General features: G+C 47.5%; 1 protein-coding gene across 1 annotated transcript in view; it reads left to right on the forward strand.

The window, feature by feature from the left end:
• cntn1b (contactin 1b) overlaps positions 1–10,619 on the forward strand; it is a gene marked incomplete at its 5' end in the record, with an annotated part of 39,251 nt that extends 28,632 nt beyond the window's left edge. Inside the window, 3 exons of the mRNA XM_083631939.1 lie at positions 382–503; positions 8,175–8,331; positions 10,285–10,619. Of these exons, the coding sequence (XP_083488065.1) occupies positions 382–503; positions 8,175–8,331; positions 10,285–10,367 (362 nt within the window). The 3' untranslated portion in view covers positions 10,368–10,619. The remainder of the gene's footprint in view (positions 1–381; positions 504–8,174; positions 8,332–10,284) is intronic.
• Between the last annotated feature and the right edge of the window lie 3,793 nt (positions 10,620–14,412).

Consider the following 14,412-nt stretch of genomic DNA (forward strand, 5'->3'; position numbering starts at 1 on the left):
AGATGGAAAAATGAATGGCGGATGAATCCCCTTGGTTCATATACCTAACCTGGAAGAGGGCGTGGCTTTGACACTCTATAGATATCATAGTTTCTCTAAAGCAATGTCCCTTATGGTGTAACGACGTTTAGTTCTCTGGTAGCTGAAAGGCCTTTGGCTGGGAATACCAACTGAAGATTGCTGCCACTGTAAGAGTGATGAAAGAAAGAGACTGATGAAATGTACTCAGCAGATAAATGTCATAAGAATTCCCAACCATAAAACAACCATTAAAACGTTTAGTACAAGTAAGAAAATGCATTATGTCTTTTTAATTATAACATTAGCGATACACTGGTACAGGTACAGTTTTCCTACCAAGTTATTCTATTTTGTTTGCAGCGCCGCCTGAGGCTCCAAGGATGTGGCGCTACGTCACCTGGACAGGACAGTGGCTGTATGTGTGGTGGGACCATATCCCCTACGATTTCTTTGGCAATATCTCCTTCCCACTGTACTACAAGGTAGGTCTGGAGAGCTTTCTAGCTCTCTCTCTCTCTCTCTCTCTCTCTCCTCCCCTTTATCTAAACAGGTAATTGTCATTCTGATATCCCTCCCATCCCCGAAAAATAGCCCTCACTTTCATTGCGCCATGGGATTTATTCGACCTTCTGACTCACGTGATGCAGCCATGGTACAGCCACGAACAGAGTCTCAGTCAAGACTCTTAGACAATGCCACCCATCACATCACATCACACACATCACTTCATCACATGGCCCCACATCACATTTCCGTCCTTGGCTTTCCATTCCACATGACCCACCTGACGTTGCTGTGTGTAGCCACGCTGCTAGCTACGCTGGCACTGTGGAAAAAGCCCTGATGTCCAAGGTAAAAGCAATGTGAAAGCCTATAGAAAATCGAGGCCTGGGCTTGTACCCACCTTTATGGCCTATGTCCACCAGCTGCAGTACGGCTCTGTGCGGCTACCTGAACAGACCCACACCCATGTAATGTTGTCGGACACATGCGGATCCAGCTAAACTAGAACAGGTGCCTATTTTTGCTGTCATCTATTAATATGGGCGGGAGTCAGCAGCTGTACCGCATCTGAATGTGACATGATTTCACACAAGGCGAGAGTGTGTGTGTGTGTGTGTGTGTGTGTGTGTGTGTGTGTGTGTGTGTGTGTGTGTGTGTGCGCACGAGTGTGTGTGTGTGTGTGTGTGTGTGTGTGTGTGTGTGTGCTAACACTCCTGATGTTGTTGTTGTCAATGAAAATCGTAGAGAGGTGTTTGTTCTAGAGGTTGGCTGTACCTTTGACCACAGCCTAGAGGAGGCCTTTCTAACCAAGATGATGAAATACCAACAGCTAGAACAGACCATTTCACAGCTGGGCTACAGGTGTAAACTTATAGTTTTCATATTTGGTAGCCTGGGTCATGTCCATAAGCTGGTTGTGAGAGGCCTTCAGATGGCTGGTCTCCCAAAGAGAAGGGCCAAGCAGTTAGCGAGATACTGTTCAATATCTACTGTTATCGGAAGCCGCTCAATATGGAGGAGGCGCTGCTTTTTGTACCCATGAAGTGGATACTGACCGCTATCTTGCATTACAGTATAACTGTATATATCAACCTGCCATGTTATCATCCTGTGTGTTTCTTATGTGTATGCATTATTCTGGTTGCCGTCTGGGCACTCATGTAACTGACTGACTCCCAGCAATTGACTGCACTATTCCTGTTTATGTCCTTTGCATACTTGTATTTATGTGGACATAAATACATATTTCAAATGTGTGTGTGTGTGTGTGTGTGTGTGTGTGCGCGCGAGTGTGTGTGTGTGTGTATGTGCGAGTGTGTCCGTGCGTGTATGTATCTCACCTTGGTTAAAACACTGGGTTTGGGATTCAAACTTGTGTGTTTGGTACTTTTGCACTTTGCATTGTCCATAATATGTTGCATTTGTGCTCAATGATTTCCCCCCCATCTCTACTGAAACAAATTTCAGATGTCTCACTGTGTACCAAGAGGAACTTAATGTGTTCAAAGCATTGACAGATCTCAATTACACATTTTTATTTTGGTCATGTCACAAACACATGCAAACATTTGGGCCTGGTGACCTTCATCAGAGCATGAACTCAAATGGAAGTCATGTCATGGTGATTGTGAAATGTGAAATTGAGATCTGTCTACGTTGTGAGAACTACCTGTACCTGGTATACAAAAGTTTTTTTTTACTGTAAGTTTTGGAGTTCTAGCACCGGAAATAACGGATGGTTACACTGTAACCCAGGTTTCCTAAGGGAGACTTCTCTCCCTATGAATTCCATTCATATTGAGATATACCTGATTCAGCGCAGCTGTCGTTGGATAACTCTTTAAGACACTTATTAGCACCACCTGTGTGCCCTCGCGGCCGCACGCTGATTGGCCAGCCCTGGCCATATAATCTACACTCAGGTGCGGCTCGCGTTCGCTTAAAGTCTCTGTTTGGAAGCCTGTTTCGGAGCGGCTTCTTGCAGGGAGAGAAGTCTCCCTTAGGAAACCTGGGTTACAGTGTAACCATCCGTTTCCTATCGGTCGACTTCTCTCCCTATGAATTCCATTCATATTGAGATGCCTCTGTAAGACACCCGCGAGGAAACTAAGCAGACGTATCTGCTCCTCCGGGAGCCTAAGTGGTCGTTACATTCGAATGAGATGTCACCACCACCAGAGACACCCATGTGTCAATACACCCATGTGACATACACTTACTGAACTATATACACTATGTACACACCCATAGCCAAGGTGCAAGACGCTACCAAGGCCTAGCTGGCCCCGCCAGACGCTAAGGCCAGCCGCAACGGGTGAACCACCTAGTCTGCCAAGTTGCTCGACTAGCTTTGAAAAAAAAACCATCACTCCGGCTGATGCCCGCTCCGGGCCCTAGTCTCGGAGGCACGGATTGTAATCCTGCTACTGTGCTATGCCCAGCACCCGGTCCGCAAACGGAGTGCCGGCTGCCACATTCATACAATAAAACCTGGTAAAGGTCGATGGGGTCGCCCATGAGGCCGCTGTGCAGATCTCTGCCAGAGAAGCGCCCCTCCACAACGCCCATGAGGTAGCTAGACCGCGTGTGGAATGTGCCCGCAGCACTGCCGGGGACGGTTTATTTACTGCCTTATATGCTTGCTGGATTGCCTCCACTACCCAGAGAGAGATTCTTGACTTGGAGACTGCCTGTCCACAGCGGTCAGGTCTGAAACAAACAAACAGTTGGTCTGTTGTTCTATGATCACGTGTCCGGTCAAGATACACCTGCAGGGCCCTGACCGGGCACAATCGACATTGCCCCCTCAGCCCCTCCTCACCATCCTGAGGAGGGCGGAAAGGCCGTAGTTCTAGAGTCTGAGCACTTCGGGACTCAGACCAAACCTTAGGTTGGAATGCAGGATTAGGGCGCAGCACCACCCCGGCATCCTCCGGCAGGAACCGGCAGCACTCCTCATGTACCGACATAGCATGAAGCTCACTAATTCTCTTAGCCGATACTATTGCCAGTAGGAACGCTGTTTTGAGAGAAAGCCATTTCAGCCCCACTGTTTCCATGGGCTCAAACGGCTCGCTTTGTAAGGCTGCCAGCACCACCTCCAAATCCCATGGAGGGACCGCTGGTCTTTTGCTACGGGGAGTGCACCTTCGGGCACCCTTAAGAAACTGCATAATGAGGTCACAACACCCCTGTGCCAGTTTTTGTGGCCCAACCCGGGCCGCTTTAATGGCTGCCACCATTCCCCTCAGAGTCACAGGAGCCTTGCCTGCCTCCAGCTCTTCCTGCAGAAAAGGGAGGATGTCCTGGCCCCTGCAGGAGAGAGGATCTATCTGTCGTGAGCCACACCATGCCTCAAATGCCCCCCAACGATAGGCATAAGCCTTCCTTGTTGATTCAGCTCGAGCCCCTTGCAATGTGTCAACCACCGCCTGAGGTAGCCCCATGGCTAAGAAACTGGCCCTCTCAGGGGCCAAGCCCAGAGCCTGAGCCCCTGTGGAAAGGGATGGAACAGCGTCCCGTGAGCCTGAGACAGAAGATCCCGCCTCGCTGGGAGCTCCCAGGGCCGGCCCTGGAGGAGGGGTGCGATTGCTGAGAACCAGATCATCTGTGGCCAGTTGGGGGCCACCAGGATGAGGTTCACATCCTCCATCTGGACCCTTAGTAGGAGTTGGTGCAGGAGGAGAAAAGGGGGAAATGCATACAGGAGGCCCTGAGGCCATTGGTGTGCCATCGCGTCCACTCCTAAGGGAGGATCGTCCCACCCTACGGAGAAGAACAGGGGACAGTGAGTCGTCCTCCTGGAGGCAAAGAGATCTGCCCTGGCTGTTCCAAAGCGTTGCCAGATCTCGCTCACCACTTCTGGATGCAGCCTCCATTCTCCAGGGAGAGGTCCCCCCCTGGAAAGTTGATCTGCCGCCAGGTTCACCTGTCCGGGCACGTGCATTGCCCTGAGGGACCTGAACTGTGGCTGTGCCCACTCCCATAATGTCCGAGCCACCTTGCAAAGGCGAGGAGAGGCCACGCCCCCCTGTCTGTTTACATATGCTGCTGCCACTGTACTGTCTGTTCTCACTAGTACATGGCGGTTCCTCAGCTCTGGCAGGAAATGCCGAAGGGCTAGATAGATCGCCTGGAGTTCGAGCACATTGATGTGTTCCATCCCCCATGATCCGTGCCACTGGCCACTGATGCCCCTGCCTTCGTGCACTGCTCCCCACCCCATGAGGGAGGCGTCGGACGACACCAACTGGCGACGCAACACTGGCCCCAGTGTATTGCCCTGTGTCAAGCTGGCTGGCTGCTCCCACCAATGGAGTGCCCTGCACAGCCCCCGTGTCACCAAAACTTTGGTCTGCATATGTCTCTGTGGGCAAAGGCCCAGGCTCAGGAGACATCGCTGTACTGGACGCATATTCAGGAGGGCCAAGGGCACCACATGCACTGTGGAGGCCATCAGCCCCATGAGGCGGAGGCACATCCTCCAAGTTACCCTTGCTCCCAACCTGAACTGTGACAAACAGGTCCTTAGGGTGGCCTGTCTCCCCTGTGTCAGGGAAATAGTCCCTGCTCTGGAGTCCAAACACATCCCCAAGAATTCTGTGGCTTGTGCCGGCTGAAGCCTGCTTTTCCTCCTGTTGAGGCGCAGGCCCAGGAGCTCCAAATGCTGTAGTAGCCGGGCCACGTCTCTGCGGCACTGCTCCTCTGTCCGTGCACACACCAGCCAGTCGTCCAAATAATTCAAGATGCGCAGACCCTCTTGACGCATGGGTCCCAACACCGCATCCATACACCTCGTGAATGTGCGGGGGGCCAACGAAATCCCGAATGGGAGTACGCAAAACTCGAAGATCCTGCCGTCGAAGGCGAATCTGAGGAAGCGCCAGTGGCCTTGCCATATTGGGATCTGAAAATATGCATCCTCCAGATCGATCGTGGCGAACCAGTCGTCTTGAAGGATAGCCTGCCGAACCCTCGGCACTGTCAGCATCTTGCAACGTAGGGGTCTCAAACTCTTGTTGAGACCCCGCAAATCCAAAATTGGTCTGAGCTTCCCATCCTTTTTGGGGATGAGGAAGTACCTTGAATAAAAACCCTTCAGATTGTCCTGCTCCACCTCCCTGATGGCTTTCTTTGCCAGGAGAGTGAGAATTTCCTCTGCCAAAACTCTCTTCTGTTGAGAGTCCGTTACCATTGTAACAATAGCTGATGTTGTCAGTGGGGGCTTCCGCAGAAACTGCAACCGATACCCCTGAGTCATGGTCGTAACTACCCAGGGGTCCACCCCCAGGGCCTCCCAAGACCGGCAGTCTTGCTGCCCCGGGGTGTGGCTGAGGGAGGCTGGGCTGGGCGTACCGTCAGGACCGAGGCTCAGAGGCCTTGGGGGTGAACTGCCCCTGGCCACGTCCACCCCGGTGGCCACGCTGACCACGCCAACTGCCACGCCGGTTGGCCTCCAGCCGGATCCTTAGGTCACCTGGACCCGTTGAACCCCGCTGGGACGACCCTGCCCGTGTGTCTGTCGATCCCCGCTGTCCCCGGCCCCGCCAGCTTTTGCCTAGCATACTTGACATCTCCCGGGCACAGCGACGGGCCTCTTGGGCCTGCTGGAGCATTGTATTAGCATCCGGCCCAAACATGGCCGATGGTACCACCGGCAGCTTGAGCAGGCAGTTACGGTCCACCCCCTGCAACTGCGATTGTGACAGCCAAAGGTGACGCTTCATCATCCACATGGAGGCCATAGCCCTGCCCATTGCCACTGCCTGCTCTTTCATGAGCTTAGCCAGGAGTGAGGACACCTGCTGCATTTCCTCAGCCTTGGTGTTTCCCCCATCCAATTGTTTTGCTAGCTGGCGCTGATACAATGCCAGAATAGCCCCTGTGTTAACTAGCCGCCCCTGAACTGCCAACGCTGTATGCGTCCTATTGAGCAAGTTATCCATCATCTTTGTGCTCTTGCTCGAGCAGCTTGGTTTTCCCAGGACCGATTTAGTGGGGGCCACCAGGGCCCCTAAAGCTTGATCCATGGGAGGCGGCGGCCCGCAGCCAATCCTCTCTTGGCCTTCCACACATGTCAGACGTCTACACAGTCCCGACCAGCGATGGGCTACATCCGGTTTAGTAAATTCGCCAAGCATCAGTTCCTCTACATCGGGGAGCAGCGGCAATAAAGTGGCGCGTGAATTCCCCGTATTGTCGTCATCAAAACGGGAGGCCGTCCGGGCCCGCTCCGCTGGCATGTCAATGTTCAATGCCTGAGCAGCCCGAGTGATTATTTCATAATGGAGGGCAGGTATCTGCTCCTCCTCCTCTATTTTCCCATCCCCCTGACCTAAGAGGGGGTACTCTTCACCTGAGACGTAACTCATTATGTCCACCTCGTCGTCATCCTCATCTGGTGCCCTTAGTGCAGAGGCCACCAGATCCTCCTCCCCTTCCTCTTCTAGAGCAAGAGAGGAGGTTTGACTCCCCAATGGATGAGATCCATGAAGTGCAGGGGGGGGGGCTAACTGTCTACTTGCCCCACCCTGGGCATTCTGCTCTGATGCGTGAGGCTCCACTTGTCCATCCCATTCCACTATCCTTATTTGCTTCGCCTGCTGCTGAAGCTCAGAAGTGGCCGGACGTTTCAGACTTGGAAACATTAATGATCTAGCGTTTCTCATTCTGGCTGTCATCATGAAACAATTCATGCAAGAGGCCGGGTTCTCTGAGGCCATGTGTGCATGATCCTGCCCTAAGCAATGCACACATACATGTAGATCGTGACCATCCTCCACCGGCATCTGAATCCCACAGCTCAGACAGAGTGCATGAATTCCCTCCATGTCTCAATAAACACTGTGAACTAAGTGAAGATTATTATTATTCTTATTATTATTATTTTTTCTAAGTATATATATATATTTATATATACTTATTTTTGTTACTTCTAACACACAAGGGACAACAAAAACGTTTTCTTCCTTTTCTTATCCCTCTTATTCTGAAAGCTGTTCCGGGAAGTGCAGCGTAACCGTCACGCTTGACTTCCGCGTTTTAGCGTTCCTGCTAAACAGCGAGTTTCTTTATATTACCAGACTGAAGGTACGTCCAAAACTCCCCCGCCTTGGGCGAGTTTGTTATGAACTTTTAATGACACTCGGACACAGCAAGCTGATACCGATGTGCCACCCTTCCGTCCAGCTGCTTCTAGCGTTCCTTCGCCTTGGGCGAATTCAGCTAGAGGCACACAGCATGTATGGACCGATGGTATGAACCACCAAACATGCAACCCGGAGAGGGACCGCGCGTGTGACGCGACCAGCTCTCAAGTAAGTGGGCTCCTTGCAAATGCTCTCTGTCCACACACACCTCAATCACAACAACATGTCTGCTTTCTTTGGCTGGAAAACAGATAAGCGAACGCGAGCCGCACCTGAGTGTAGATTATATGGCCAGGGCTGGCCAATCAGCGTGCGGCCGCGAGGGCACACAGGTGGTGCTAATAAGTGTCTTAAAGAGTTATCCAACGACAGCTGCGCTGAATCAGGTATATCTCAATATGAATGGAATTCATAGGGAGAGAAGTCGACCGATAGGAAACAGCACATCCCTACATACAACAACAGGAACTTAATATAATGTCATTGTTTCTTGTTTCTCAGGTCATGTTCAGAAAGACAGGCTACATCTATGGGAAGGTCTACATCACTGGCTGGCACTTCATGGACTTCCCCATGCCCCAGATGGGAGACTATGAGCTGATGGTGCGCGGCCGTTATGAAGGAGGAGACGGCCCTGTCAGGATGATACAAATTAAGGGTAAGACAATTCTGCAAAAAACTCAATTGAACAGTCATGTATCGAGCCCTAAAATGACAACTTTTATTGAATTGATTTCTTTAATAAAGGCGATTCCGTCTGTATCTGTATGTATGTCTGTCCTTCACGTATCTTGAGAACAGTTCGTCGACATCAAACTCAGGGAGTGTGCTTAGGGGGACCTGGGAGAGTGCAGTGCTGAATTCCGTGCAATCCGGCATAGCGCCACCTACTGGTAACACAAATGCGGTTTATCTCGAGAACTGTTTGTCCGATCGACTTCAAAATTGGTAGGTGTGCTGCTGGGAACCCGACCAAGTGCAGTGCAGAATTTCAGACTATTCGGCATAGCGCCACCTACTGGCAACACAAAAAGCAGGCGCTGATGAACTACTGTAGTTATTAGTAATAACTGGAATCAAGTGATATAATCTTGAAATGAATTGAATCTTAGCAAGTTATTGGCATTCATTTAAGAAAAATATACTTAATACAGGATTCATCTGGGCAGTGGTGGCCTAAAGGTTAGAGAAGCGAGCTTGTGACCGGAAGTTCGTCAATTCAATCCCCGGGGCCAGTAGGATAAATCTGGGTGGAGAAAGTGAAAAGAAGTGCTTGCCCCTCCCGCATGACCACCAGTAAGGTGGCCTTGAGCAAGGCCCTTAACCCCAATTGCTCCAGTGGCCAGCAGATCAGACTGTGGTTGTACTGTGGTTGTACTGTGTGTGTGAATGTGAACAGGGCACTCCTGAAAAAGAGAGCATTGCTCTCAGTGTAGTCTCGCTGGCCAGCCTCCTCTCCCTTCCGTCCGAGGAGTCTGGCGCCACAGGTCTCCATAGTGGGATTGCGATGGGCGGCGCTTAGCGGCAGTGCCCTTGGAAAATAGTTTCCAACAATCCAATTTGCCGTTTTCAGCGTGTAGCAACGAGCTAGCGTGTAGGTTTCTGCCGTTAGCTTGCTAGCTAGTTAGCATTGTTGTTTTCACTGAGGCGGCAGGGCACTATTTACAGCGACACACAGGGAGGAGGGAGCGGAAGCCGCTCTGACTGACATGGTCGGAGCCAATGACAGAGTTTGTAATAAGCCGGGAGCGGACAGCCGGCTGCCACCGAAACAGTCGCTCCAATGGGAGAGCAGCTGTAGAGCAGGGGAGGGTTTATCCCTGTTGCCTGTTTCCGTGGCGCCAGACTCCTCGGACGGAAGGGAGAGGAGGCTGGCCAGCGAGACTACTCTCAGTGAGACTCCCCCTGTATAAATAAAGGTTAAAGAAAATCTCTTGTAACGGATATTTTTTGCTGTCTGAGTCTGTTTTTCAGGACTTCTTATAGATATTGTGGTTCCATTTTTATCACTGTAACCCTTACCCTTGTACTTTTAGTAGAATGGGAAATGGGTGGGATTTTTTTTTGTTTATTTTTGGTTCAATTTAGATCAGTTCAGTTTGGATCCGGTAGTTGGCGGTATTACAACATTTTGGATGTCACCCGCTGTAAAACAAAACAGAAGAAGAAGAACCTTGTACTTTTAGGAATGCAGGCCTCAGATTTGTGACTGTAGAGTCCCTCAACCCTCTAAAATAATCCATATTCCTTGACTGAGTATGTCTGGGGGGAAATGGAAGCTAATACATGGAATGACATTGTACATGTAAATATTTGAATTTGATTTTATCACGAATAAATAAGTAAAATTAAGAGTGATATCTCATTACTATAATAAGGCGAGGGGTTGCGTGTTGTGCATGCGCGCCAGTTGAGCAGGCTGCGTCTGCGAGCACGAGACCTCGAGAACCAACGAGGCATGGTAGACCTGAGCGCTGTCAGGTGAGCCGGCAGGGGGCGAGCGTGCAAACTGCATGAGCTGGAAATACTGGAAAGCGCGTTCTGTTTCTAGTTTGATATATAAACGGAACCGAACATGACACTGATGCTTGTTTCCTTTGTGCCTCCTCAGGTAAAGCATCTATAACCACGCCCTCTCTCAGCTTAGTCTCTCTGCTGCTGCTGGCTCTGTGCATTGTGGGATTGGAAATGTAGGCCTGCCACCAGTGGCATGCATGACATGGACTCTGGGAATGGACTCTGAATAGTGAATGGACCTCACTAAGACATCCAGTCTTGGTTTCCTCTCCAAACACATTAGATTGAAACTCTTTACACTGGTGTTGTAGAGGTCTCCTATCATTCATCTGGCCTGCATCTCTTCTGTTGTAACACCACAGTGGTTGCTGGAAGTTATTCTTTCACAAAAGTAGAACTGAATGGGAATGTTGCAATACAAAATGTGTGTCTCCCAAGCTGCTGGTTGGTAGACCATTCACTGCATCTTCTGAACGAACACAACTTTTACATCCCAAACCGCTTCTTTTGAGGATGGGGCAACGCAGAACCGCAGGACACATGCTGTGAATGTGGGACTTCTACAATAGCTATGTCTGAATGTCCGTTGAAGAAGCGATCCAAAATTCCCTCCATCAAATCAAGATCTTTATTATCCAAGTCATCCCATTGTCAAAGCCAAAACAAATGAAGACACTTGATAATGATCGTCAGATGATTTGGTAAAACGCACAATTCTCTAACCAGGCTTTCCACAAAATCCACAGATAAGATTTTCTTTTTTTTTAATTACCTCTACTGACAAAAACAGTAATTCTATCACTACGTCAATATGCTCTTTCCATCTTCCACCTTTTATTTTCTCATGGCAGGGACCTGTTTGGAGTCAAAAGTCAAAGGTCAAATAATTGAACCCATAGTGTGGGTAAGCTTTGTTATTTACAGTATATCAAGCGCTATTAAGCTCTCAGATGGCCAAAGCACTGAATAGTATCAAAGAACTGTACTATATAATCACTGTATAATGTATGGAATGAGCAAAGAAGGATGTGTGATCTGTGTGACGTTATGTAGATACAGTATAAGGGCAATTTGCCATTTCTTTCCTTGGGGCACATACAGTAGCCCAGGGGTGGCCTTTTTTGGTTGTGGGCCACATACAGAAAAATATAAGGAGTCGCGGGCCAAACAATATTAAGCATAGCAGTTTTCGCGGCAAAAAAATTGGACCAGAAAACCCTTGTGCCATCAAACATTTTATTTCTACCTAAATAAATATATGACACATAGTTTATTGATGTGCTCACCTATTACAATGGGTATTTCTGTATGTTTTCAAATTTTCTTTTCCTGTGCCAACAGGTTAAGACAGAGATACTTTAACATAACATTTAATTAAACATTCATTCAGTATTAAAAATGTTTAAAAATAAATAGACCAGGTCAGGGTACCCAAGTATAACCCATTTTCAATGGTTTTAAATTGAAAAAACGAAATGGGGGGAATTCGTTTTTTCGTTTTCCGTTTTAAACTTTAAAACAGAAAAACGGAAAAAGCTTTTAGCAAAGATTTTTTTTTTTTTGCTAAATTCATGGCGGGCCACTTAAAAGCGGGCCGCAGTTGGCCCGCGGGCCGTAGTTTGGCCACCCCTGTCAGAGTAGCCTATATCACACTTATTTTGAATAAGTTCTCCTTCACAGTCATAAAGATATCGCTATAGATTAGAAAACTCTAACTTTTGTCTCTTAACTATTTTAGAATCATTTTCTAGATTCTCAATGGTGCTGTGAAAAGTAGAGAGAATCCGGTTTTCTCTGTCAAAATGTTTTCAGTGTTTTTAGCATTTACTCATTGCAAACATGGTTACTATTGTCACTTCAGCAGATTGCTAGCTTTGAATGTTAGTTTTAACTTACATCCTGACCAGAATTGTATGCATAGACACTGTAATTCTGTCCTCTAGCTGAAGCTAAAGCCATATCACTTTGATGACTTCCTCATGTGAGACCGGTCTTGACTTTTGAACAGACAGTCACAGAATGTGATTGAACTAGCCAGGGTTGTACAGAAATGGTATCACGGGTATCTGTCTGTTTCGCTCCTTTGTTCTGTGCTTCGATCAATCAGGCTGCAAATCCATTAAAAACAATACAACCAAAACAGCAGTAGATTATTTTTGTATTATAAATTAATTCTGTGATTTCAACAAGATTATGGACACAATATAGCTATTGGTCTTTCTTAAACACTACAGTAGATGTTACGAGTAGATGTGCAGGGAGGCAACAATTAAATTGACTATTAAATCAATTGCATTAACTACTTCTTAATTTGGCATTTCTGATGATAGCCATGCAATAGCCTATTGGGAAATACATTATTTAACCCATATACCAGTGTTATTTCTCTAAGGCTGTATTTGGAGTTCATTTTGAAAATGTTACTGTATACTGTACATTTTTGACACTGTCAATTATTCTTGTTTCATTGACAGTAGCTATCTATTCTGGGACAAAAGTGTTCATTGTGGCTGAGAAGACCATATTGAAATACTTATCCTAAATCTGATCGGTTTCCCATGTGTAGCCTATGCAGAAACAATCCAATTTTGGTTAAAATGTAGATGTCCTCTGTTTCTGTGTTTCACATAGCCTACGTAGTTTCTTTGTCCAGTCTCAACCAGGAGGGGGAGCAGTTGAAGATCAAACATGCAGTATGTATCTATTGTCTGGTGAACTAGAAATTTAAGCTTATTCTCTTGTTGCATTTATTGTGATAAAAGTATCTACCGGTACTGAATGCCTGAAATACAAGCTAATGTACTGCGTGTTCCGATCAATAGGTGGCAGTATTTCTATTTGCCATTAACCCTCATTTCAGTCACCTGCCAATCTAGTCACAGAAACACAATACTGTACAGTATTTTGTGGATGTTTATATATTTGTTATAATCTGAAGTTCCCTTTGAGTAGAATACAGTAGATGTCTGCAGTAGGCCTGCTGCAAGAGTGCATAATAATAATAATAATAATAATAATAATGTTATACCTTTCTCTGTAGCTATTATATGTTTACTTACACATGTCTTGCTATGGTAGTATTGGCAATTTAATTGGCTACACTATTACAGAGAAAAAGAGGGAGAGAGAGAGCGTGTGTGTGTGTGTGTGTGTGTGTGTGTGTGTGTGTGTGTGTGTGTGTGTGTGTGTGTGTGTGTGTGTGTGTGTGTGTGTGTGTGTGTGTGTGTGTGTGTGTTCATGTCCATGTGCTTTTGTTTGTGCTTTAAAGCAAGCTTGCCTGTGTGTAAATCTGTGTGGGTGGCTTTTTCACTCTGCGTGTGCACCTCCATTACCTGTATTTCTCCCATTTACCTCCTTCCCTTCAAACAAATGACAGGGACAGAGAAAAGCCAGTGTGAGGCTGAAATCAATGCTGCCATTATGTACAAACAATCACATCAGATGGACAGGGGTGAGTCGCCCTTAGATGATTCACCCTCCAAAAAATTATAGGGAAAAACCTACACATTAACTTGTTTTCTTTCACAAGTTGCTCAGCCCTACAATTAATGTAAATGCCTCGATGCAGCTGTGCAGATGCAGGTAAATCAGTTACATCTCAGCCTGGTTAGAGGAGGTGTATTGCATACTGCATGTCATGTTCCTTTGTTTTTCCATAGTGCCTTTCCCTCCAGATCATTTCCTTACAATCATGGAGAAGGTGAACATGTAGCCAGAGGTTTGCCAAGTTGAATCCCGAGACCTGCTGTGAAATAGCCCTCCCTTGACAACTACAGTGTGAGGTTCCCTTGAGCAAAGCACTGAACCCCACATTGAGTTGTTCAGTGGCTGGCACTGTGAAACTGTGCTGGACATTTCAGGGTAGGCTTTGGCTGGAGGAGTGGGTATGATACACATACTGTCTGTAGTAGTGAAAGGACATGCTATACATACATGAAATGCTGCTAATATGTTACTGTATGAGTCTGGGGATCTATTTGTGGCGGAGCTGACTGTGGTAAGCAATATATGCCAACGTCTATGCTCCCCTGGGCACAGAATACCTTTGGTCAACATACAGAACATGTGGGAGGATGTTCCTGTAAAGTCAAATGAGGTTCCTTTGAAGGTAGTCAGTCATGGCTGTTGATATCAATGATACCACTGTTGGGGGCATCCAAGCCTGAAACAAGGGATGATCTTTTGTATATAGATTTATTTGTGCTTTGACTAACCCTAACCC

The sequence above is a fragment of the Poromitra crassiceps genome (assembly GCF_964638095.1).
Source record: "Poromitra crassiceps genome assembly, chromosome: 2".
NCBI classification, from domain to species: domain Eukaryota; kingdom Metazoa; phylum Chordata; class Actinopteri; order Beryciformes; family Melamphaidae; genus Poromitra; species Poromitra crassiceps.